Source organism: Lissotriton helveticus, chromosome 10 (genome assembly GCF_964261635.1).
Source record: "Lissotriton helveticus chromosome 10, aLisHel1.1, whole genome shotgun sequence".
NCBI lineage: Eukaryota > Metazoa > Chordata > Amphibia > Caudata > Salamandridae > Lissotriton > Lissotriton helveticus.
This window is the reverse complement of record NC_136071.1, coordinates 1,093,168,776-1,093,195,087: the sequence shown is the minus strand read 5'-3', so window position 1 is coordinate 1,093,195,087 and position 26,312 is coordinate 1,093,168,776. Positions and strand designations below refer to the sequence as shown.

Genomic DNA, 26,312 nt, shown 5'->3' with positions numbered 1-26,312 from the left:
TCAGAGGACTAAGTTGTATCAGTACAAGGGCCGATATCCCATTCACACTACTTAATGTAAAAAAAGAATGATTCACATTAAACCGATGTAGACCTTTGTATGTTAAATACGATATTGCCACTCAGTGTGGTTTTGTCCTCTTTACAGGAAGGAGAATCAATGGACACTGTTGATGTGTAAGAAGAAGATTGCCACATTTCCAAATAGAAGGCAAATTGCGTTGTTGGGGTCAGAGTCATCAATTTAAGCTCCTCATCTTCAGCTTCAATATCACTACACCGGTTTTCTGCAGGGCCCCAGGGAAATTATCAACACCCATGCCACCAGAAGTCATATGCCTACTCGTATCTGGCTGATTTCAGGCTCAGGCCCCAACAATCCTCAGCTTAGCCTCCAGAGCGTTTACTCTTCGGGGTTCTAAGTGATCAGACCCAGAGTATTGCCTGCCTTAATGAAAGCTGACACTCATTTAACGTAATTACATTGAAATATGAATGGCTGTGGCAGAAACTGGGACCCGGGTGTGAGTGTTACACGCCCATGCATGCAGGTTTTTGCAGACAACTTTTTACTAAAGTATGATAGTGGGTGTGGCTTTGGAGGCGGGCTTCAGGCTTTGTAGTCGCCCAGGATTGTTTCACTTGTTGAGAACAAATCTCAAACAAGCTCTGGCAAAATCGGTAAATCTGGCCCGTAACTGAAAATGCTTGAATGCTGCCATCCATGAAGTTATTCATCCCTGCACTTGTGTACCTATTTATGCACAGATTGACTCATTCCTGCAAACACCCACAGATCCACAATACCACACACAATCAATCAAGCGCTTTCATTTATCAGCCAGCTATGTTGCCTTTGCTTCCAGTTTGTTTATGGGTATCTGGGTGCTTCTGCTAGTGTGTGACTACTAATCTGCGAGGGTGTGACATTGTTGTCAGTAGTGCCAGACTGTTCCTTTGTAAAGGGTGTGTGAGTATTTTTGGTATTTTCGGTATTTAGCTTCAATAGCCCCTCTTTTGCTTTCATTGAGACTATAGCTGAAGACATGCTGTGCTCTTGCTCAAGATTGGACAAGTCTCACTCTTGAAACTACACTGTGGCAATCAATCCTAGCTAGAGTCTCTTCCTGCACTTGCCGGCCATGGCGGTCTGCTTTTGCTAATTAGGCCACCCAAAGATTTGTGAGGCATAAATGACCCAGGCTGTCCATTTACGTGAGGAACCTTAAGTGAGCTCTGACAGGCCAGCCAAAGCGCATGGATCACTGTCTCCAGCATCATATGCACAACCGGGTGTGTTTACTGTATAGTTAAACCAGTGAACAGTCAGTGTGCCCTTGGACTCCCTGGTCCTTGCTGACACTCAGCCTCCGCTCTGGGATGCTGCTTCCAGCCTCTCATGAACAGCTAGCTTCTCTGCAGGAATCACAACAACCCCAGAGTCACTCTCGCTTTCCTGTATTCACACATACATAATAGGTATTACAGTGCCATTCATGTGCAGGGCTTGTGTGTGGTACATTGAGCCTGAGAATAGCAGCAGCTTCACCACCAAGCAGGATCAGTGGCTATGTGCTGAAGAGCACATACTTCTGCATGCACCTAGGAGCAACATACTCAAATGCCAGATGAACCAGAAGAGTGCTGCATAGACTCCACCTACCTCTGTCATCACCCACTGCCGTGGAGGGTGACGGCTTTGGGGGAACCCATCAGTGGTTAAAACGATACATAACTCAGCCACCACCATGGGAGAGTCTGGAAGCTCTTACACTGACTAGCCGTTTGTTTACTGTAACAAGCACTGCCCAGCAGACCACTCCATAACCGCCTTGTCATTACCTTTGGACACGGTTGCCATATTAGGACTAGGGAATCCACGACGAGTCATGCTGCATTATATTGGCTCTGCTGTTGGCACATCTGGCCGTTCCTGTTTTTTCAGCAGGAACTGCAGCTGTTGTAGCTTGTGGTGCCTCAGCAGAGGCACTGGGGGAAATAGACAGTAGGAGGTCCCGAATCCTATAGGGCATTTAGCAATAGCAATCCCCCCCATTGCAGTTCATGTAGGAATGCAGGATCTGGCTTGGCGGGGGTGGGGGTGTCTAGGGTTACTTGTCTAATTTTGACAACAAGAGCCTTTACCATAGGTTTTCTGAGACCACCTTCTTATTGGACCCAGTGCAAGCACAAAGTACACCCCTTTAGCACTGGACCCTCGGATGAGAGGACGCAGCATTCCAAATCTTCCTCAGATAAACAGTGTGTGAACTCAGAACTCTGCAAAGCAAGTAACACTTATTAAATCAATGTTCAGGCAGTGCTTTAACTTTTAATCGAGGAAATTAATCTAAATTCACACACAATTAAATACTAAATATAAAATTACAAATGTGCACCATGGAAACCAGAGCTCGCTAGCCCCGTCTGAACAAGAGATCCGAGTAAGAATGTCTCTCTGTGTTATACAGTGTAAGCCCCCTTTCCTGCTTGTTATGGAGTTCACAATGTAAAGCCTATGCCTGTCGTGTTTCTCACTGACGTCAAAGTGTAAAACCCCTTCCTATTCTATTTGACAGAAATTTCGCAATGTAAAACCCGTTGCTGTTGTATTGGCCAGAGGGTTCTCCAAGTAAAACCACTTCCTACTGTGTTTGTCACAGGTTTATTACATGCGAAGCCCCTTCCTCCTGTATTTGATGCGTGGTATTGACAATCAGTTATGAGGAACTTCTTCAAAGACAAGATAACACAACTGCTCCTAAGAAGGAAATCAACAAAGGGGCGGGGCCATTTCACTGATATATATCTCCTGCTTTTTTTTGTAAGGTCAGGAGTTGTGGCAAACAGTTATAGCTTTCTCTTTTCAGATTAGAAAGAGAGCCAGCTTTGAGGGGTTGGGGGGAGGGAAGGTTTGGGGTCACGTCTTTTACTTTGCGTCGATAATCAGCTTTACACGTGAGATGCAACATTCAAACTCTGAAAGTGCCAAGCTGCAAAATGATGGATGGATCTTAAGAAAAGAAAAAGCTGAAGAAAAAAGGCAGCTCAAGAATGTTGATTTGGGATAGTTTCTGAATCTATAAATGCAGGTTCCAGGACGTGAATTCAGAAATGTTTCGCCATCTCTTTTTTAATTTTGAAATTCTATTTTCTTAGCAAAGTTTATTTCCTTGCATCGCCTAGCACTAATTTGCGGCTTCACTTCATGTAAGACGGTGCGGAAGAAAATAAAATCTTATTGTGTTAAATTTGGGCGAAGCATGGGATGCAGCCCCCATGTGCTGACAGGGGACTGTGGGGCGTTTACTGCAGTTTTCTCGCCCAGATCTCTTTGTAACTGCACAACTTCTCAATGCTAAAGGAGCAAAAACTCAGTACTGGCCCGCAGGAACTGTGACCGATAGATGTTTGGAATTAAACATTTGAGTAATTTCAAGGTGCTTCCTTTCAAAGAAAACGAATGCGTGGGCCACGTCCAGATCTCAGTCTGTTTATTAGGAAATGGAAATCCAGAAATTAGAAGACAGATTTGGTTCATTGTAAGTAGGGTAGTCTGCTGTGAATCTGATTGTACGCACAACAGTTTGGCCATGTTCATCTTAGATCCTCAGATCTATGTTACTACTTGCTAAAAGTATTTGCTTAGCTCTGCTAGTATTTGATCCTCCTATTCTTTAACCAAGGACAGTAATGGTTCTTGCTGGGATCCTAACCAGGCCATTGTTTCTCTACTGGTATGGTAGTACATTGCAAATATTTCACTATGAAAACATCTAGTCTTGACCACCAGGCACCAGCAAGCCACCCCCAGGGAAAAGCAAAGCACAAGCACCAATCAGTTGAAACAAAGCATTTACCAAACTGCTCTTTTCTTATGATGTCACACCAAGACGTGAATCTTTACTGGACATTATATTCGGTCATGCTTCATGTGTTTAACAAAAGTTATAGACATCCAATATGCAGAACTCTCACAAAATAACTTTGATGTGTCTGGATATTGTGCAGCGTTTACCACTGGCAACAGCCCTTTGGCACCATTTGCAGCTTAAAGCCTAGAGATGAGTTGTACCAAAATCTGACCTTGAGCTCCATACCTAGCTGCGTTTTATGCCACTAATTCAATTGTGCTAAATAATCCTGTGATCGTTTGTCTCTGTGCCTTGTAGGTTCCTAGGCAGTCATGCATTTTTAATTTGTTCACTATGTGCTTTCTTAATTTTATTCCATTGCACAGAAAACAAGCACTTTTGGACTCCCTTCCTTGGAAGCAATCCTGTCCAAAGGAGGCCTTTGCTCCTCTGCAATTTCCAAAAGATGAACAACCTCCGTAGTTCACCATCTGTGCCAGGGCTCAGGGACCTGTTTATTCTTGCAGAAAGCATACACATAGGCTGTTAACGAAGAACTCAGACTCATGAAGGGCTAGAGGATATCCTTGTGGATTTTATACTTTAATATTAATTAATGTTAACTATGAATAGGAAGAGTTCCTGCATGAAAGTATATGTGGAGCTGTCAAGGTCACTGGCAACAGGGCCTTCGGTAAAGCCACACCATGTGCACTGATTGTTGAGCAGAGAAACTACTAAGTTCACCTGTCCATTACCCTTTTCAGAAAATGTTCTTTTTCATAAGAAGCATGTCTTCCACTTGTAACCTCCCATGAACATCTGGAAAGATTTGCATTTGCCCTTTATCTGAAGGAGCTGAAGTCTTTCAGAAAGACAAACTTTGTCTAAACAAAATATTTCACATGCCATTTGTTCACATACAGCTAGACATCTTTGGACAAAACAGCACCATTGGCTCTAACGTAGCTTCTCTCCAGTATCCACAAAACCGATTGGCTTCAAATGCAGGATTTTCTTTATATTTTTTTCTTTATTAGAATCCATGTTGTGCAGCTTCGGGAATGCTGCACAGCATGGCTAGAACTATTGGCAGTGGCAATAGGTCCCAAAAGAGAGACCTTTTGGGTTTGCCAGTGCTTGTTTTTTAGCAGCTCCATTCTTTCCAGTTTTCCTCTGTCCAAGTTTGGAATTCTTACACACCTTGTGCCTCATAGTAGTTCTTCTCTCAGCTCTACAGGAGCTCTAGCGTGAATCTAGTACCAATCGCTCCCTATAGTCATGTTTCCTTTGATGCAACTGAAGTGCCTCTACCTACCTTCTCCTCTTCCTTTCCAAAAGCGATAATCCCTGGTCACTATTTCCATTGCAGATGTACTCTGGGGACTCAAATGTGTGGATAATGTTAATTATCAATGCTGCCGTGCTTGTCACTTCCCTTTTTTGGAGGCTTCCCAAACATGGGCATTTTAAGTGGATGCACGTAGGAGTTTGAAAAAAATTCCTCGCCTACTTTAAGACTTTTTGTGTTGCTATTGTATGGTCCTCAACTTTACAAAACTGTATCTTCAGCTTCTTTGATTTCCCTACTGAGTCAATGGTGGTTGTAGAGATGTGACGGGTGGGACACAATGGGGATGAATGGGGCATGTCTTGTGGCGTCTGATATGGCAGTTCCTGCAGCTTCTCTTCACATTCATATACTGCGGCATGTCTGTTGCTACTTACCACCAGTTGTTGAGACCAGAAGATGCCCACCGACTGGTCGCAAGAATAGTGACCCAATCTTCCAGTACGTGGATTTGGAAAAGGTGTTGGTCGCAGTGTCATCTAACAGTGTTGAGTTTTGGCGTCCTGCATGAGGCCTGGAGAATGCGCAACAGACTTGGCGTGGTGGTGTGTAGCTTCGTCTTGGGCATGAAGCAGAATGCAAAGGTAGTCTGAGTGATAGGTTTGCAGAAAGGGTGCACAAACCAGTATGGCTTGAGTTAAGATGGGTCAGATTTTCTGATCCATGGCATAGTTTTGAGTACTGCACTACATTCTGCAAGTAAAGTGTATTTATGGTTTAGAGTAAACTGACAAAAGTCGGAAACTGTTTCTCTGCTCTGCTTGCAGTGATAGTCATACCTACCAATTTCAGTTCTTTCACCACTCTAATCTAGGAGCTGAGTCCTTTGATACATGGCTGAAATCAGCAGCAGATGTAGTGGCACCTTCTAAAATATATACTCAGAAAAAATGCCGCTCCTCAGCTCCTTGGTACAATGATAAACTAAGACACTTAAAACAATGCTGTCATCGTACTGAACGGGCATGGAGATGAACCTAAGAGGACCATGATAGAATTTGGTTCAAAGCCAGGGTTAAGGACTATAAAGTTGCGCTTGTGAAAGAAAAATCTTTGTACTACACACAGGTAATTGATAATTCTAAATCTACCAAAGAACTGTGTCAGCTGGTACAACAGCTTTCATCCTCCCAATCCTTGGCCGAACTAGAAGCTTCACAAATATTTTGCGATCAATTGGCTTCCTTTTTTCAGAATAAGATCACGGACATATACAACGGGCTAGAGGCAAGCTCAATAATATGCCCACTGTAAATCCTACAGTAAACACCCCTATCAAAGACGGTTAATGATGAATACATAGGCCTTCCAATACTTTGCGAGCTGACGCCCTCTACTCTCATACAGTATCTAAGGAGAACGCATTCTGGCTCTCCTATGGATGTATGCCCACCGGCAATATTACATATGGTTGCCGATTCTATAGCAGAACCCCTCTGTAAATTAATAAATATCATCATCCGTTCTGGTATTTTTCCCCATTCCTTGAAACAAGCCATAATTAGACCTCTTCTGAAGAAACCTAATCTAGATTCTAGAGACTGTAATAATTACTGTCTCATCTCTTTGCTTTCTGATCCAGCAAAAATCCTGGAGGCACATCCAATAAGCAGCTTATGGAAACTGCAGATCGGCAATCCTGGCTCGATGAATCACAGTTTGGATTCAGAAGGCATCATGGCACAAAAACAGCCCTGGCTTCAGCCTCAGATTACATCAGGCGCACGGTGGACGAAGGGCAGGGAGTTGTGATAATTCTCTTGGATCTGACAGCTGCATTTGACACCATCTCTCCTATGTTGCTGCTGGACAGACTCCGGAGTCTTGGTATATCCTCTTGCCCTTCTGTCCTCGTTCCTGACAGGGAGATCCCAAAGGGTGAATTTAAAATCCTTTCACTCCGACTCCTATTCATTACCTTGCGGAGTCCCGCAGGGGTCTTCCTTGAGTCCCATCCTTTTTAATCTGTATGTGGCACCCCTCGCTACAGTAATCCACTCTTTTGGATTAGAGGTGGTGTCAAATGCAGATGACAGACAAATTATGGTTACCGTCCCTAAGGGGTTTGACTCATGGTCAGAGAATGTCCGCAGCTGTATGTCCGGAGTAGCAAACTGTATGTCGGCTAACTTCCTTAAAATTAATGGGGAAAAAACTGAGGTGATGATATTCGGAGCGGGGACAGTCAAATGGAACAGTAACTGCTGGCCTCAATCTTTAGGATGCTGTCCCGTCCCTAGTAAAAAGGCCAAGAATCTGGGAGTCTTGATGGATACGGAACTTAGCTTTAAGGCTCAAGTGAACCGTACCATTTCCACATGCTCCTGGCTTATAAGGATGTTAAAAAAAATATCTTCCTTTTCATTCAGCATTCAGCTAGGATCCAGGTAGCTCTGGCTCTTGTAACGGCCTGACTAGATAACTGCAATGCCCTGTACCTAGCCGCTAGTAAGGGCTTACAACATAAACTTCAGGTGCTACAGAATGCAATGGCAAGACTCATTCTGGATATTCCCAAAAGACAATCAGCTAAAAAGGGACTGGAATTCCTACATTGGCTCCCCATTGAACAACGTTTCAGTTTTAAAGCACTGTGTATGGTCCATAAATCATTGCATGCCTCCTATCCTCTACGACTGAAGACCATGTTTAAATGGTATTGCCAAGGTCGACTACTTCGCTCCTCTCATCAAATGCAACTTATGGTACCTAGGACCAAGAAGAAGAAGTGGGGGGATAGGGCTTTCTCAGTGGCAGCGTGCAAGCTCTGGAATTCTCTACCTTTGGCACTTAGATCTATTCCTCTCCTGCTCTCGTTTACAAAAGCCATCAAGACCTGGCCTTTCTTAGGTAAACGGTGAGCTGTAGCTCCTCCATTCTTTATCTGGACGTGTGCTATTTGCAGTCTTTCTCTAGCGCCTTGATGCCCTCGGGTGATTGCTGCGCTATATAAATATCAAAATCAAATCAAATCAGCACAAATGGCTAGAGGCATGATTTTCTAACAACACATAAAATGCTGAAATACCCCAGCTCATGTGCTGTTTTAGCAACTCGTTTGCAGACCAGTGTGTCCCCAAGTCTCAGGATGCCTTTCGTGGGCAGTAATCTACTGTATATGGCCTGTGTTCATTTTCACTTAAAATTCCTGTGCTAATAATTATAGTAATTTAGAGCATAATGGCACTCTGGACTTAACACAATAAATGATGATAACATGTAAATATGCACAATTAGGCAAAACACAATCACTACAGGGTCTTGTCAAGGGAATATCTGGAAAGAGAAGGTGGTGACCTTGTGACCTAATATGAGAGACAATGTAAAGCTAATAAAGGACAATGTGGATTCGTAAATGACACTATTAGTTATTAAAAGCACATTTGTTTGACAAGCATTGTGTCGTCATTCGCTTGTGATAGCTGCACCTGACTTACCTTGTGTTCTTTCAGAGATGAAGCGTCTGGCTTCTGTTACCTGAACGATGCCGTCCTGGGAATTTTGCGATTGCGGCAGAAATACGAGCGAGTATTGTACATCGACCTGGATTTACATCACGGGGATGGTAAGAGCCTTCTGTCGGTGTTAGAAGTGAAAAACCCACTTGTTTAAGTGTTTTGAGGAGGTTCCGTTTCTCCCATTTTTGTTGGGCGTTAACCTACTGCTGCAAAGTGTTGCTTCACAGAAGACAACTCTGGCTTCTCTGAAATTCGTTTAAAGTCAGTGATTGGTACTGATTAAGAAAAATGTATGGGACCACTTATAGCATCAGAGAAAAATCCCAAAGGTTAGCAACAACAGGTGGTGCTAATAAAGTTAAATGCGAGCTATCGGGAAGTAACATTTAAGTTAGCACGGGCGAAAGGGCTGGGCAGCTACAGAAGTCAAGAAATAATGCTCTCTAATGTCAATTCAAAGTCTGTTATAAGAGCTTTAGGTAATGGATTTATGGCTAGAAGATGCTAACATTACTTGATGGCGTCAGAAAGCAGCAGTCTTTGTATTAACACATAAACATTTTAAGCAGGCCTATAGCCAGGGAATATAAATGTGTTGGGTGGCCGGGTCCCTGGTAATGATAGCAATCTAAATATATTTTTATTTTTAAGGTGCTTTGGAATGTACAACAGAAGTTTGTTAAAAACATGTTATATTGTGATATTGTTATTATGTTCTATTTTCTACTATTAATGTGCTCCCCCCAATAAATATTTGGGAATATAGTAAGGTTTCGTTTACTTTGTAGTGGATTGGGCTAGGGAAGTTGGTCAAAAGATCAAAAGTGGACAACCGTTTTACAGGTGGGAACAGTTGACTCCTCTACGAATTTCTGGGAAATTTATGGCAATCCATATCATAAATCACTGTAAGCAAGCAACATTGCGGAAAACTGGAAAGGAGTAAAATACTAGTTTGTAATGACCAGTAACATTTGTGAAAAACATTTGTAAAAACTATAAAGGAGTTAAATACTGGGGTTTAATGGGACATTGCAGTTTGTTTTTTGTAAAACAAGTATCATATGGTGGGTTTAGGTATGGGAACTTTTTTCAAAACAGGTCAGAATTTAAATACAACTTTATAAATGGTTTGAGAGATTTCATCCCAGAAATGATTGCGAAAATGTATGACAAATAGTGCAAATTTAAGCACATTAGAGTTCTACCAGTGCTGGATATGCAAACTAATTAACATTGCTGGGAGTAGTATCTGATAGAGACATCCAGCTGCAGATTGTTTTTCCTGAGGTGTCTGGAGAACGACCATAACTCCAACTTGTGCTCGGACTTCTGGGCTATGGCTCTGAAGGCTTTGAGGGAGCTACCTCCAAAGCATCCCGCAGCCCGGAAGGCGACACCAAACCAGACTCCTTGGAGGTCCGGGTCCCGGTTGAGTGGGAGGTCCCAGCACTACTCCAGGAGTCTTTGGCCAACGTGATGGAGGAACATAGACGTTCAAGTCCTCATCTTCCGAAACCTGCACCTGGGTCAACTTTTTGGCTCTTCGCTTTTCCGGGAGCCGGAGTGACCCCTGCTCAAATGAAAGAAATTTTGAAGCCATGTGTCTCATTTTTGAGCAGCCTGACCCCTCTGGCGCGGCATCAGGTCCCACAGGGTCGCACACCATCAGATTGCATGTCAGCAGTGCCGGACACAGCGGCCCCTCGTGTATATTATATTGTTTAATTTGGTCAAGTATCTATACCATTTTCTTTTTAATTTTGTGTTTTATATTCTAATTTTGTTGATTTCATATTCTTTTTTTTATTTGTATAAATTTGATATAGGTTGTTAATTTTGATATTTTTATTAATAATGTTAATATGTTGGTTAAGATTGTACACAAATTGTTTTTATCTTTTAAAGTATAGTGAATTGAATGTTGTTATTAACTTTTCGATTAATTAAAATCATTACGGTAAGCACTAACACCATTAAAAGAATTGTAATTGGACTTAGCAAAAGTGCCACCCTCCTTTCCCCGGCACCCTCCTGATCCAACCCCCACCTGGATTTGTAGTGGACCATGTGTCCTTAAACACACTTTTTCAGTCCCCAGTGTTCTTTAAACCTCTGATCAGATGCGTAAATGTCCCCAATCTAGCTAAAGTCATAGCGTTTGTTTCGGAAAAGCAGAAGGCTCACGCCGTTTCAAACGCGTCAGGCACCAAGAATTCATAGTAGGAAGACCTCGGCAAGCTGATAACTAACACGGCGAACTGTTGTGTGCTGCCCTAAAGCTTACGGCATGGATACTCACAAACTTTCTCACGGGGGCCAAATTTACAGTTTGGTTTGTGTCCGAGGGCCTCATCGGTGGGGGGCGGGGTCAGTGGGGGAGGGGATGGGGCTATAGCAACAACATAAAACTGACCATGAGGTTGATCACAGGTCCCTGCAGCGGACGCCTTCGTCCACTGAGCCGTCCCAGCATACACACATCTCTCTCTCTCTCTCGGTCTCCCTCACTCTCTCCTGTCTTCCTCTGTCTCACTCTGACTATCTCACTCCCTCTCTCTCACTCCCTCTCTCTCACTCCCTCTCTCTCTCCCTCCCTCTCTCTCTCCCTCCCTCTCCGTCTCCCTCCCTTTCCCTCCCTCTCACTCACTCTCCGTCTCACTCTCTTTCACTCCCTTTCCCTCCCTCTCCCTGCATTTCCCTTCCTTTCCCTCCCTCTCACTCCCTCTCCGTCTCCCTCCCTTTCCCTCCCTCTCCCTCCCTCTCACTCCTTCTCCGTCTCCCTCCCTTTCACTCCCTCTCCATCTCCCTCCCTCTCACTCCCTCTCTGTCTCCCTCCCTTTCCCTCCCTCTCCCTCCATTTCCCTCCCTTTCCCTCCCTCTCCCTCCATTTCCCTCCCTTTCCCTCCATCTCACTCCCCATCAGTCTCCCTCCCTTTCCCTCCATGTCATTCCCCATCAGTCTCCCTCCCTTTCCCTCCATCTCACTCACTATCAGTCTCCCTCCCTTCCCTCCCTTTCACTCCCTCTCCGTCTCCCTCCCTTTCCGTCTCCCTCCCTTTCCGCCCCTCTCCTTCCCTTTCCCTCCCTCTCCGTCTGCCTCCCTATCCCTCCCTTTCCCTCCCTCTCTATCTCCGTCTCACTCCCTCTCCCTCCCTGTCCGTCTCCCTCACTCTCCGTCTCACTCACTCCTTCTCCCACTCACTCCCTCTCCCACTCACTCCCTCTCACTTACTCACTTACTCCCTCTCACTTACTCACTTACTCCCTCTCACTCACTCACTTACTCCCTCTCACTCACTCCATCCCTATCACTCACTCCATCCCTATCACTCACTCTCACTCACTCCCACTCACTCACTCCCACTCACTCACTCCCACTCACTCACTCCATCTCACTCACTCCCTCTCACTCACTCCCTCTCTCACTCACTCCCTCTCACTCACTCACTCCCTCTCACTCACCCACTCCCTCTCACTCCCTCCCTCTCACTCCCTCCCTCTCACTCCCTCCCACTCCCTCTCACTCCCTCTCTCTCACTCACTCTCACTCCCTCCCTCCCACTCCCTCCCTCCCACTCACTCACTCACTCCCTCCCTCCCACTCACTCCCTCCCTCTCACTCACTCACTCCCTCTCACTCACTCACTCACTCCCTCTCACTCACTCACTCCCTCCCTCTCACTCACTCCCTCCCTCTCACTCCCTCCCTCTCACTCACTCCCTCTCACTCACTCCCTCTCACTCACTCACTCCCTCTCACTCACCCACTCCCTCTCACTCCCTCCCTCTCACTCACTCCCTCTCACTCCCTCTCACTCCCTCTCTCTCACTCACTCTCACTCCCTCCCTCCCTCCCTCCCTCTCACTCCCTCCCTCCCTCCCTCCCACTCACTCCCTCCCTCTCACTCACTCACTCCCTCTCACTCACTCACTCCCTCTCACTCACTCACTCCCTCTCACTCCCTCTCTCTCACTCCCTCTCACTCACTCCCTCTCACTCACTCCATCCTTCTCACTCACTCCCTCCTTCCCTCTCCCTCCCTCCCATTCCCTCCCTCCCTCTCTCACTCACTCCCTCCCTCCCTCCCTCCCTCTCACTCACTCCATCCCTCTCACTCCCTCGCAGTCACTCCCTCTCACTCTCACTCACTCCCTCTCACTCCCTCGCAGTCCCTCCCTCTCACTCACTCCCTCCCACTCCTTCCCTATCACTCCCTCCCTCACTCACTCACTCCCCCTCCCTCCCTCCCTCCCACTCACTCACTCCCTCCCTCACTCCCACTCCTTCCCTCTCACTCACTCCCTCTCACTCACTCACTCCCTCTCACTCACTCCCTCCCTCTCACTCCCTCACTCACTCACTCCCTCCCCCTCCCTCCCTCCCTCCCTCCCTCCCACTCACTCACTCCCTCTCACTCACTCACTCCCTCTCACTCTCTCTCACTCCCTCTCCGTCCCCCTCCATCCCCCTCCCCCTCCCTTTCCCTCCCACTCCCTCTGTCACCCTCTGTCATCTCACCCTGCCTGTGTGTCAGCCGGGCCTCGCACACGCTCACAGCCGCACCCGAACACTTCACAGATCATCAAAAGCCCATTTGCATGTTAATGAGGCCTTTGTATTTCACCTCTTCTTAGGCCCCTGCAGCTTTACTCTGGCCATTCCTAGGATCGCCCGCCGGCAGCCCCCACAGAGCAGCAGAGTCTCTCGCGCTGCTGCAGACACGTAAAAAAAAAAACCAAACGTAAAACACAGGCATGATGTCTGGGGGGGTCCGCGGGCCGCCAGGGAAGGCTTGCCGGGCCGCCCCTGGCCCGCGGGCCGTACTATGAGTACCCCTGGCTTACGGGCATTTGTTTGATAAAAATATTATTTATATATATATATATATATATATATATATATATATATATATATATTCACTGAAAAAACCATAGGTTATAGACCATATATAGTTAGGAATTAGCATTTAAAAAACCTTATTTTACTCACACAAAACCATTGAAATTCCATATATAGTTAGTTGCACTAACTATATATCGCGCACCCGCAATCCACTGCTGATGATGTCACATATTACATCATTCATGACATGGTCAGTGACATCACTGATGACATCACTGATGACATCTCAAATGACATCACGGATGACATCACTGATGACAACATCCAGTGACTGTGTGTTTCTGTAAAGTTAAAATATGTCTTACATATTGAAGAATGAGTGGAAGTATAAGTGTCTGGACGAAGGATTTAGTAGGTGCATGACTGAATGTATGAGTGAGTGATTAAATGTGTCTCACTGAGTGCATGGGTTAGTGACTAAACTGTCTTAATTTGTGCATCATTATGTCTGTTGTTCTGTAAACTGCAGCATGTGTTGATCAGTAGCTATATGAGTAACTATATGGGTTATTGATTGATTGCCCAAGTATTTGCATGGGAGACTGAGTGTGTGTGTGGCTGGCTGGGAGGTGTGTGACTCTGTGCAGATCAAAGTGTACTTGTATCAATGATTGTATAAGAGACTAAGTATGTGTTAGTATATGGTTGAAAACGTAAGGTGCTCTATGTTTAACTGTACAGATTAGAAAATGGAAGTGTGATTGATTCTTTACAGGACTGACTAGGTGTGTGAGTAACTCCATGGATGAGTGGCAGAGTGTGAGTGTCTGTATAGGTGTATGAGTGCATATGATAGTGTTGTAAAGATGATTGATTGTATGTATGAATGATTGTATGGGTGAATGAGTGAATGTGTGTGTAGACGTAGGAATCAGTGAGTGCGTATGTAGTAACTAGTATTGGTGTGTCAATGGTTTCAAAAATTATACTCTGTATTTAACACTGAGTGTAACAGAGGTTATATTAAAATGTGAGGAGATGCATTGTATTGTCACATGAATGATATCATCAGTGATGTGGTCATTGATGTCAAATGAGATGTCATCAGTGATGTCATCCGTGATGTCATTTGAGATGTCATCAGTGATGTCATCAGTGACGTCACTGACCATGTCATGAATGATGTAATATGTGACATCATCAGCAGTGGATTGCGGGTGCGCGATATATAGTTAGTGCAACTAACTATATATGGAATTTCAATGGTTTTGTGTGAGTAAAATAAGGTTTTTTAAATGCTAATTCCTAACTATATATGGTCTATAACCTATGGTTTTTTCAGTGAATTTCAATGGTTTTTTAATAGCAAATATCATAAGCTGTCGAATGTCAAGTACGTGGTAAGTAAAAACATTTTCGTGTTTATGCACACTGATCTGCTTTGAATGCTGCCCCCCACCCCTCATTTCTATTAGGAGTACTCTCTCTTTGCAGATAGTGAAGGGTAGTTAACGCAGGCCTTTGCCCCCGTTGCCCCCGTTGTAATCCGTCGTGCCTGCTTCTCTCTCCATTTGATTGATTGTTCTCTTTGGTTCATTCTCTATTTACAAACAAGCACAGAGTCGCAATACTCTGTTTAGTCTTTGCAGATAGCGAAAAATCGTGTAAAAAAACAAAAGGAATCGAGCAAAATCAGTAGGCCACTAATGGGATCTCTTTTTGACCTCCCTAAAATAGAAACATTAGGAACAACCTGTTGATAATACCAATGTGTATGTACATAAGCGGCGTTCATTTGTGTTCACAATACCCCTTGTTGATTATTTGAATCGAGCATTGAATTGTTCGAAGTTGATTCTCTTAAGAATCTTCTCTGCCTGCAAACGAGGAAGAATAGGAATATTCTCTCTCCCTTTGCAGATAGTGAAGGGTAGGTAACGCAAACCTTTAACACGTCGTGCCTATTTCGTTCCTCATTGATTGATTGTTTCCCCAAACATTGACTGTTTGGGAATTGGTTCTTTTTGGAGGTATTCCCTGTTTGCAAATATACGTAGGAAAATCTTTGCAAATAGTGAAAGGGTACGTAATGCGGACCTTTCTCCCCCGTTGTAATCTGTCATGCCTATCTACTCCCCACTGATTGATGCACCTGTTTCACCCGGACCATTTACTAGAGATACGTCATCTGGCCCGACCAGAGAGCACCCCTAGTGAAAAGGACATATGCAATAATAACGAAGTGATCACTGTATCCTGTTAACAGAAACTTTAGCATGAAACAACCTGGAAAGAAAAGAATAGGAAAACGAAAATCAGTAGGCCACTGATGAACATGAACTTTTATTAAACAACGAACAAAGAAACGATAACATAACGTAATGATAAAACCTATTAATGTCCTAGAAACAAGAAAACGTTAAAATATGCCAGTGGTGAGAGACCAGAAAAACAGTAAGAGAAACCAAATCACCCCTCGCTGTCCCACCGCCTGCCACGCCAAAAAAATCGATAGACTAGGGAAAATGCAAGTCAGTAGAACATCCGCCCCCACTCTGGAAACTTCCAAGGTGGGGCAGGGTTGCGGCTACGCCCAGCCGGGAGCAGCCCATATAAGGCGGGTCCTGCTGCCACGCCTCGGCCAGGAGATCCTAACGTAGGGTGTAGCCGGAGGAGAGGCCGAGGCCAGCGGGACCCGGCCAGGGGACTGCCTTTACAACGCTGAAGAGTTGCAGGGGGGGGGAATATCTCCTCGACCCTCCCCTCTCTCTCCCAGTCCGGCCGCGGTGGCCCTTGACAGTTTCAGGTAGTCCCGCCACATGCTCTTCCGGTCCGGCCACCAACGGTCGGGGGGCCGAGGCCGACGGGATCCGGCTGCAGCCGATAAACCAAGAACCCCGTTCATGGGGCCAGAGCCAGGGGCGTCCGACCGACATCTACCGGAAGCCCGGCCCGAAGACGGACGGGACACTTCTTCTTTCTTGAATAATGGCTGCGACAACACTGGGGGGGGGGGATGTCTTGCACATGCCTCCGACCCCCCCCCCCCCCCCTCGTCCTCATCGCCTGGTCCGGCCATAACAAATCTCAAGCGAGACGCCGTGGGGTGCACTGGGAGGGAGAGACGGTGCGAACAGGCCTCTCCCGCCTCCCCAGGTGGAGGCTTCCCAGCTGCACCCTCCGCGCTCCAGGCGCCCGGAAAAGGGTTCTTCCACTGTGGCCATGCTGCAACGTCTCGCCCGGCAGGGTGGAGCCCGTCCGCTCATTTGACCCCGCGATCGCCAGTAGCTACCGAACTCTCAAAATGGCGGTCGACCTGCCAAGAGCGGGCCCAGCATAAAGAAATGGCCCGGTCACTGGTTGACTCCACCACCGTAGTCCTCCACGACCTTGAAGAATCTAGAGGAGCCGCGGGAGTCTCCGACCCCCGATGGGGAATGACTGCCATGATCGCCCGTGGAGTGACGAAACTGTATCCGCGGGACGTCGGCGCTCCCATGCTGGCGCCAGCCTCACTTTGAATTACTAGAATCCTGCAGACCTCAGTTCCGGTGAAAGCACAGTGTGACCCGGTAGGAAAAATTGTTGCACCCCCTCCCCTTTTTGACTGATAGTTCAAACCACCGATCCTTTCCTTTGCCCTTTTAACGGAACTTTGGACTGCCTCCCCCTCTTTTACATTTTCTAGAGAAAACAAAACATTAACCACTACATTAGCATAGCAGTTGACACCAGAACTGTTTTCATATTGAAAACCAACAACATCTTCAACAGAATCCTTTTTGTTTCTGCTGTGACCCTGCTACAGCACAGGCATTGTCCCCAGCAGTAATTCTGCAATGCCGGTAAGAATAGCTGTGGTGCCTACTGGACTCACTCACCCCCGCGGCGCCCCACGCCGTTATTTGCTGGGCGGCAACTTAATAGACATCACTTTCGTGCCATCTCGATTTCAGCGCGTTCTGCTGCCTTGGAACTATTCGCACAACAGACTGCTACTGACGACCCACCCCCAGGCAATATCTTCTGAATTTTCATAATTTGAAAGAACTAGTAACATGTCCTCATCAGGAATTCAAAAGAAATTGCCACGGTCTCTTCGTTTTTTAAATGTTTTTACTGTTTTTGTTTTGTTGTATATATTTATATGTTATTAAAGTTTTATATTCCTACTACTTTGTTGGAGTGCTATATATTTTTAATGTGACACATAATTGTAAAAACTTTGATGTACAAAGAGTCATTCCTGGAATCTTCCGCTTCAGGCTCGGTCCCCTCCCCAATCACAATACAGGATGGTTTTCAGATAGTAGGAACACGTGTGGTGTGACGGATCTCATCGGGTGTGGGCCTTGATCTACTATAACTCCTTTGAAGAGGGGTGATTCTTTACAGCTGGGGCCATAAACTACATCTGCAGGGCTAGGTGATAGCCTGGACAATCGGACACAGAGGAAGAGGAGTGTCAGAGGGTGCGGTAGTGAATAGGGCGAAAGGGAGGTGTCGGGCGGGCACAGAGTGTGATTTTCAGGGAAGAGCAGCGCAGATGGGGGGAGGTTTATTGCCGATTCATAAGACAGAGAGCGGGGGTGACCAGTGCCTGGGGAAGATGCTTGCGAGGGTGGGGAGCCATGCTACGAATCGACAGCGTGCAGAGAGTGGGTCTGGTCAAGGCATCTAAAATGGCTGCCGTGCACGACAAAAGTGTGGCATTTCAAAAAAGGCAAGATGGCGCAGACAATGTTTTTCAACACTTCCTCATTTCCTTCGAATCGAACGTTAACAGACGTTGGTGCATATTACCAAAGTTAAGCGATATTTATCGCTAACGATGCTTACCAACGAATTTTTTACCGCTAAGCATCGTCAGAAATTATCGAAGATAAACCTTGCTATTATCAAGGTTTATCGCAAATGCGATAATAAACGGCCGCAATGCATGAATATCGCTAAAAAGTCAGCGATATTCATGCATTACCGAGCTAATGCTCTTAGCCATGTTATCCACCTCCCATTGGATAACATGGCTAAGAACTGCTCAGGGCAGGTGTTACTTTTTGGAGATATTCGCGCTTAGCGCGAATATCTCCAAAAGTTGGTAATAGAAGATAGATATCTTGCATGTTGTAATGCAAATTATTGTGGTATATGGAACTCATACCATAATCTCTCAGGAAAGCAGAAACTGATCCTTTTGGGACCGCCTAAAAAGGCCTAGGGGGTGAGGGGTACTCTACTTTGCCCCCTTTTCACGTTCCGAACTATTTTATTTTACTCTCTTCTGTAATTACACAAAATAGCAGCGATAAGATGCATCGGAAACACACAGTGAGAGAAAGGAGGCCGGAGATGAAGAAGAGATGTCAAATACACATTGGAGATAATATAGTGGCAGAAGGGAAGTAAATATGAGTAAACTTACCATGTAACATAAAAATGTTGCACTCTATACTATAAGTCTCATTTTATACTACAATCACTTCGCTACAACCTCATAAATTAAAAATAAAAATGAATAATGTCTCAAACAATTTTTGATTTCTAAATATAAATTTATTCTTCAGAATTTTCTAAATTTGAAAGAACTAGTAACATGTCCTCATCAGCAATTTCCTCATGAAAAGTCTGCAATGATGATTCTTTTAACTCTATGGTCTCCAAACATTCGATAAATTCGCCATCAACAGATTGATCAAAAAAATCATTCAAGTCATCTCCTCCTTGTGACAATATTTCATTATTGGTGCTGTCAATTTCAATCAATGTAGTGGAATCATTCAAGTCATCTCCTCGTGACAATATTTCATTATTGGTGCTCTCAATTTCAATCAATGTAGTGGAATCATTCAAGTCATCTCCTCCTTGTGACAATATTTCATTATTGGTGCTGTCCATTTCAATCAATCTAATGGAATCATACAAGCCATCTCCTCCTTGTGACAATATTTCATTATTGGTGCTCTCAATTTCAATCAATGTAGTGGAATCATTCAAGTCATCTCCTTGTGACAATATTTCATTATTGGTGCTGTCCATTTCAATCAATCTAATGGAATCATACAAGTCATCTCCTCCTTGTGACAATATTTCATTATTGGTGCTCTCAATTTCAATCAATGTAGTGGACAATTCAAAAGAAATTGCCACGGTCTCTTCATTGTGAGCCATTTTATTTTGAAATTGCTTGCTGTAAATTGCAGAAAAAAATAATCACTTTCATTTATCGTTTTTAGTAATACATAATATAAAACTAACTTTATCAAGTATTTAGTATAACAGAAGGACTGCAAATAAATAACAGAAAACATTTTTCAAATTATCTTCAAGTGTACAACATAGTTCCCCTTACAAATTAACAACTCACCTTTTTAAAAGTAGGAGAAGTGTTAGTACTGTGTAAATCAAACACCAGAAATTCACCACCAAAAATTCCTCACAAATGTACCTCAGACAGTAGTATCACAAAATGGCTGTGGTTTCCTCTCATTTGACATATATACATAACCAATTAACTTTCATCACACACAAATACAAAACCAAAGTAACATTTTAATTGGTTCTAAATTTCAACACTTTCAAATGTGTTTTCCCCATGCAATTTTCCATAGGACATTTACATACGTCTACAGCCTGAATGGCTGAACGGAATTACACCAAACTTGGCAAAATGGTACATCAAACCTAAGAGGTCAGGAAGGATCTACTATGCCCCCTTATGGTCATTTCCCCCTTCGCTTTGGCCTCCTCTTGTCTCTCAATCCTACCGAGAGACAAGATGGCGGCCGCTACGGACTGTTTGGAATGTTGACAGACGCCGGAGAACCAATCAGCTTCGCAAAGCTCCGTAACGCGAAAAGTACGCGAAGCGGAGCGCTGTTACAGATATATATCTTTTTTTGAACGTTAATTTCTCAAAATCCACTGGAGCACATATATTGAGACCTAGCAAAGGCACATCGGGCTACCAGTCCCTAATATTTTGCCAAGTTTCGTGCAAATCCATTCAGCCGTTCGATTATTATTATTATTATTTTTTTTGCCCCGCGGGGCCCTTTTAAAACCTCCACATCAAACCTAGGGGGTCAGCGAGGATCTACTATGCCCCCTTATGGTCATTTGCCCCTTCGCTTTGGCCTCCTCTTGTCTCTCGATCCTACTGAGAGACAAGATGGCGGCCGCTACGGACTGTTTGGAATGTTTACAGACGCCGGAGAACCAATCAGCTTCGCTTCACAAAGCTCCGTTGCGCGAAAAGTACGCGAACTGGAGCGCTGCCCGGTCCGCTGTTACAGATATATATCTTTTTTTGAACGTTAATTTCTCAAAATCCACTGAAGCACATATATTGAGACCTACAAAAGGCACATCGGGCTACCAGTCCCTACAATTTTGCCAAGTTTCGTGCAAATCCATTCAGCCCTTCGAGCTAAAAGTGAGGCCAACCGCCCTATGGAAAACTCAATGTTAAAAACACGTTTTGGGACCCCCCTTTTTTCTCGGCCCCCCCTTGACGAACCCCCCCCAAATTTTCAAGGGCTGCTCAGAAACAAAATGTGCCATTTTCCTGAAAATTTCAGCCAATTCCGTCCACAAACGCCAAAGTTATTAGACATAGAATTTTCAAAAATCCCATAGAGAAAAAATCCTAACTATATATACCTACTGGCGACCGCCAGTAGGTAATATATATACACATAGACACAAACACAAAATATCTTTACCTCAGATATTTTATCATGAACAATTTCACCATTTCTACGCAGGGTTGCTATACTTTTATTGTAGAGTATGAAGATATCACTAACATCAGCTATGCTTTTCAAGACTAGTACTAGGACCCATTAGGTTGAGCTCTAGGCTTTATTTATTTATTTATTTATTTAAAATCTTATATAGCGCGCAGCTACCCTTGGGCATCCCGGCGCTTTCCAGACAACATCCGATGGTAATTGGGACAAAGTTGACGCATTATACAGGAAACAGAAAGGTTTTAAGCCCTTTACGGAAACGCAGTGTGCGGGGCTCAGCGCGTAGTTTTAGAGGAAGCGAGTTCCAGAGCTTTGCCGTATTAAATGAGAATCTTCTCCCGCCAGTACGGGCCTTTTTAACTCTAGGAACTTGTAAAAGATGTTTCCCTTCTGATCGCAGCGTTCTGCTTGCTTTGTATGGGGTAACTAGGTTTTTTAGAATGAGGGGGCCTTTACCTGCGAGGATTTTATGGGCAGTACAAAGTGCCTTAAAGGTCACTCTCTCCCGCACAGGGAGCCAATGCAGCGCCTTCAAAGCCGGTTTCGCTGATTGCGTCCTTGGAATGTCCATAAGCAGCCTTGCCGCTGCATTTTGGACCTGTTGAAGAGTCTTAAAAGTCGATTCAGGGGCGCCCAAAAAAATGGCATTGCTATAATCGAGTCTAGATGTTATAAGACCCTGAATCAGCAGCTTCCTCGATGTTGACGGTAGGAGGGGAAAGATTTTACGTGCCGACCTAAGCAGGGCATAACACACTCCTGCTGTTTTCTTAGCTTGAGTGCGAAATGACAAGTCTGGTTCTAGCCAGACTCCAAGGCTCTTGATCGCTTCTTTGGGGGCCGGGGGATCACCCATACATCCCGGCCAGCTAAGCGACGGGAGAAGGGTGGTTTTACTTCCCAGCAGCAGTATTTCCGTCTTTGAGCCGTTTAACTTCAGGGAGGATTCTCCCATCCAGGTGTGAACATCTGCCAAGCAGAGGTTCAGGGTATCCGGATTGTCGGCCAGGTGGGATAAGGAAACCACTAGCTGCGTGTCGTCAGCGTAGCTGACGATTTTGATGTCGTATGGGGATACTACGTCCTCCAGGGGGGCCATATAAACATTAAATAAAGTAGGGCTCAGCGAAGAGCCCTGTGGCACTCCACACTGGAGGGGAATAGATTTGGACCTCTCAGGGCCATCCCAAACCTGGTACGTACGATTCGAGAGAAAAGATCTCAGCCACTGCAGGGCCACCCCAGACACCCCTACCTCAGCCAGCCGTTGAATCAACACCTGATGGCTCACGGTGTCAAACGCCGCGCTGAGGTCCAGGAGGATCACTGCCACTGACCCTCCTGAATCCAGAATACGTCTCGCTTCATCAACGACCGCCAAGAGGGCCGTGTCTGTACCCTGACCTGGGCGGAATCCAGTTTGTGATGGCCGAAGGAGTCCATTCGACTCCAAAAAGGCTGACAGCTGCTTGTTGACTAACCGCTCAGCAATTTTGCCGAGGCCCGGCAGCAACGAGATGGGCCTAAAGTTCGACAGGTCAGTGGGGTCCAAATTGGATTTTTTTAAAAGAGCCTTAACAACCGCCATTTTCCAAGTGGGTGGCACCACACCCTGGATAAAAGAGGCATTCATTAGGTCTGTCACGGGAGCTGCAATGGACGCTGTTACCTGTTTGAGGAACTTCATGGGGACCGGGTCCATGGGGGAGCCACTTTTAATCGACAATAGGGTTTTGGTGACATCGCTCACTGATACTGGGCCAAAGGTGTCGATATCAAAAGCGGTCATTCTGGCCTGAGTTCCCACAACCTGCTTGCCCTTGTCCTGAGATAGACCAGGCTGGTGCAGGGAGTCTAAGATCTTCTCAATCTTTGTGTGGAAGAACTCGGCTAGTTCCGTGCTTTTTTGTTTGTCATGCGTAACAGCCGGCTCCGGAACTTTAAGCAGTTCTTTAACCACTTTAAAGCTCTCCCTAGAAGAACTCGAGGCAGATTTGATGCGGTCTTCGAAGAATAGAGCTTTCGCGCGTCGCAAGGCGGACTTGTAGCCCCTCATTGCCGCACGGTATTCTTCTTTCCTGGATACTTCCCAGTTCTTCCTCCATAACCTCTCCATCCTTTTACATCCCTTCCTAAGGGTGCGAAGATCTACAGAGTACCATGGAGCTGAGCCAACTCGTTTCTCCCTCTTTTGAACTCTCTTTTTAGGAATCAGAGCGTCCAAAGAAGCGGATAGCCAGTTGTTGATGTTAGCATCGGCCTTAACTGGGTCCGACTCAGGAAGAGGGGACGTGTCTTCCAGTTTAGAGGTCCAGTTATCAACCGATAATCTGGACCAGGCTCTATCCACTAGGAAGGCCTGTTTGGTACTTGTAGATGGTGGGTCAACTTGCCAAAGTGCTGATACCAAAAAATGGTCTGACCATGGAAGGGGAAGGGCCGGCCTAGCTGTAAAGCGGGGAATGTTCGAGAACATCGGGTCGAGCAGGTGTCCCTTTTCGTGAGTGGGCCCGAGGTTGATTAGGTCCAACTCACACTCTTTTAAATCGCTCTGGAGGTCCAAAGCCGTTTGGTCAGTGGGCTCGTTGAAGTGAAAATTGAGATCACCCAACACCATGAAATTGGCTGTGGATGCGGCCAGGACCGTCACTGATTCTACGAGGGAACTCACAAAATTACCCAGTGCGCCTGGGGGGCCGGTAGATCAACAGACCTGATATTGACACTGTCGGGGATATCCTGAGAGAGAAATGGCAGCTCTCACAGTCCGAGAGTTGGCCAGTCTGTGCCCTGCAGACAAACAGGCTCCTGTATATAATAGCAAGGCCGCCCCCTCGCCCCTCTGGTCTATCCACCTGACAGATAAGGTAACCCGGCGGAAGAGCTTCCACAATGTCCGCATCGGAACTAGGAGTTAACCAAGTTTCCGTTAAAAATAAGAGATCTAGAGCAGAGTGGCGCCTCTACAGCGTCCCTAAACTACCCCCAAGATGGCGGCGATGCTAATTACCAGACTAAAGACCCGCGAAAAGCGCGGTGAGGGGCCCAGTTTAAAATGCAAGTAAGTGCTACTCTCCAAATTAATGTCTAAACAAGGATACAACAATTAAATAATTAAAAAAATATTTTGGAAGAAAAACGGGCACTCGGTTAAAAAGCGCGCTGCTAATTCCACGCGCTGTGCTGGCCTGGTGGGAAAGCTCCTACGCTCAAAAATGCAGGTGACTAGTGCTGTCCGCTGCCAAATAGGTAGGACGATGTCAAGGAGTGAGCTGCCTGCTCCACTCACCTTAAGTAGGGGCCTCGCCTCCTGTGTCTCCAACTAGAGCGCTCGCGGAAGTGGCGCCTCTACAGCGTCCCTAAACTACCCCCAAGATGGCGGCGATGCTAATTACCAGACTAAAGACCCGCGAAAAGCGCGGTGAGGGGCCCAGTTTAAAATGCAAGTAAGTGCTACTCTCCAAATTAATGTCTAAACAAGGATACAACAATTAAATAATTAAAAAAATATTTTGGAAGAAAAACGGGCACTCGGTTAAAAAGCGCGCTGCTAATTCCACGCGCTGTGCTGGCCTGGTGGGAAAGCTCCTACGCTCAAAAATGCAGGTGACTAGTGCTGTCCGCTGCCAAATAGGTAGGACGATGTCAAGGAGTGAGCTGCCTGCTCCACTCACCTTAAGTAGGGGCCTCGCCTCCTGTGTCTCCAACTAGAGCGCTCGCGGAAGTGGCGCCTCTACAGCGTCCCTAAACTACCCCCAAGATGGCGGCGATGCTAATTACCAGACTAAAGACCCGCGAAAAGCGCGGTGAGGGGCCCAGTTTAAAATGCAAGTAAGTGCTACTCTCCAAATTAATGTCTAAACAAGGATACAACAATGAAATAATTAAAAAAATATTTTGGAAGAAAAACGGGCACTCGGTTAAAAAGCGCGCTGCTAATTCCACGCGCTGTGCTGGCCTGGTGGGAAAGCTCCTACGCTCAAAAATGCAGGTGACTAGTGCTGTCCGCTGCCAAATAGGTAGGACGATGTCAAGGAGTGAGCTGCCTGCTCCACTCACCTTAAGTAGGGGCCTCGCCTCCTGTGTCTCCAACTAGAGCGCTCGCGGAAGTGGCGCCTCTACAGCGTCCCTAAACTACCCCCAAGATGGCGGCGATGCTAATTACCAGACTAAAGACCCGCGAAAAGCGCGGTGAGGGGCCCAGTTTAAAATGCAAGTAAGTGCTACTCTCCAAATTAATGTCTAAACAAGGATACAACAATTAAATAATTAAAAAAATATTTTGGAAGAAAAACGGGCACTCGGTTAAAAAGCGCGCTGCTAATTCCACGCGCTGTGCTGGCCTGGTGGGAAAGCTCCTACGCTCAAAAATGCAGGTGACTAGTGCTGTCCGCTGCCAAATAGGTAGGACGATGTCAAGCTTTATTTGAGATATTACAGCCATTCCTCGGAAGGGCTGTTCTACATTAATTGGGCAGCGCCAGTTCAGCCCGGCTACCACTCTTTGGATGACCAGCTTCTCCGCTTGACTGCTACACATTTAATGGGATATGGTCAACACTTGTCAGTAGGGCAAATATGCTTCTCATGAACACTATCAACACTTCTCTGCAGGGTTAATATGCCCTTCTTATAGAGCGCCAATACTTCCCACTGCAGCTTCCATACTTTTATTGGACAACATCACTTCCAACACATTTTTTCGACTGCGCCAGCACTTATCAGCAGAGATGCCATAATGTTGTTTGCCAGTCTCAATAGCCAAATTGGGTGGCTCCGTGGATTTATGTATCCAAAGCTGGGCACTTTATGTGACCACATGCTCGTAGTCTTTAACCACGACAACACCTCTCAACTTTTCATCCCATTAGGCCTATTTTGAGTGCTAGTGAGCTGGCTAACAATGAATATTTGTTACATGTTAGTACTTCCAAAACGACCCCCCTCGGGTGAACATGAGTTTTAAACAACTCTCGATGCACACAAGTGCCAGTCGAAGACATGCCATGATTAGAGGGGCTCTCAGGGAGCAATCTGTGACAGATCTAAACAGATT

The 26,312-nt window shown here is 45.6% G+C and overlaps 1 protein-coding gene across 2 annotated transcripts in view; it reads left to right on the top strand.

The window, feature by feature from the left end:
* HDAC8 (histone deacetylase 8) overlaps positions 1-26,312 on the top strand; it is a 583,094-nt gene that overhangs the window by 233,290 nt on the left and 323,492 nt on the right. For both annotated transcript variants that reach the window (XR_013601699.1, XM_078663810.1), the window contains exon 5: positions 8,657-8,769. Coding sequence is in view for 1 of the 2 variants with exons in the window: in XM_078663810.1 (XP_078519936.1) it covers positions 8,657-8,769 (113 nt within the window). In the remaining variant the exon portion in view is untranslated. The remainder of the gene's footprint in view (positions 1-8,656; positions 8,770-26,312) is intronic.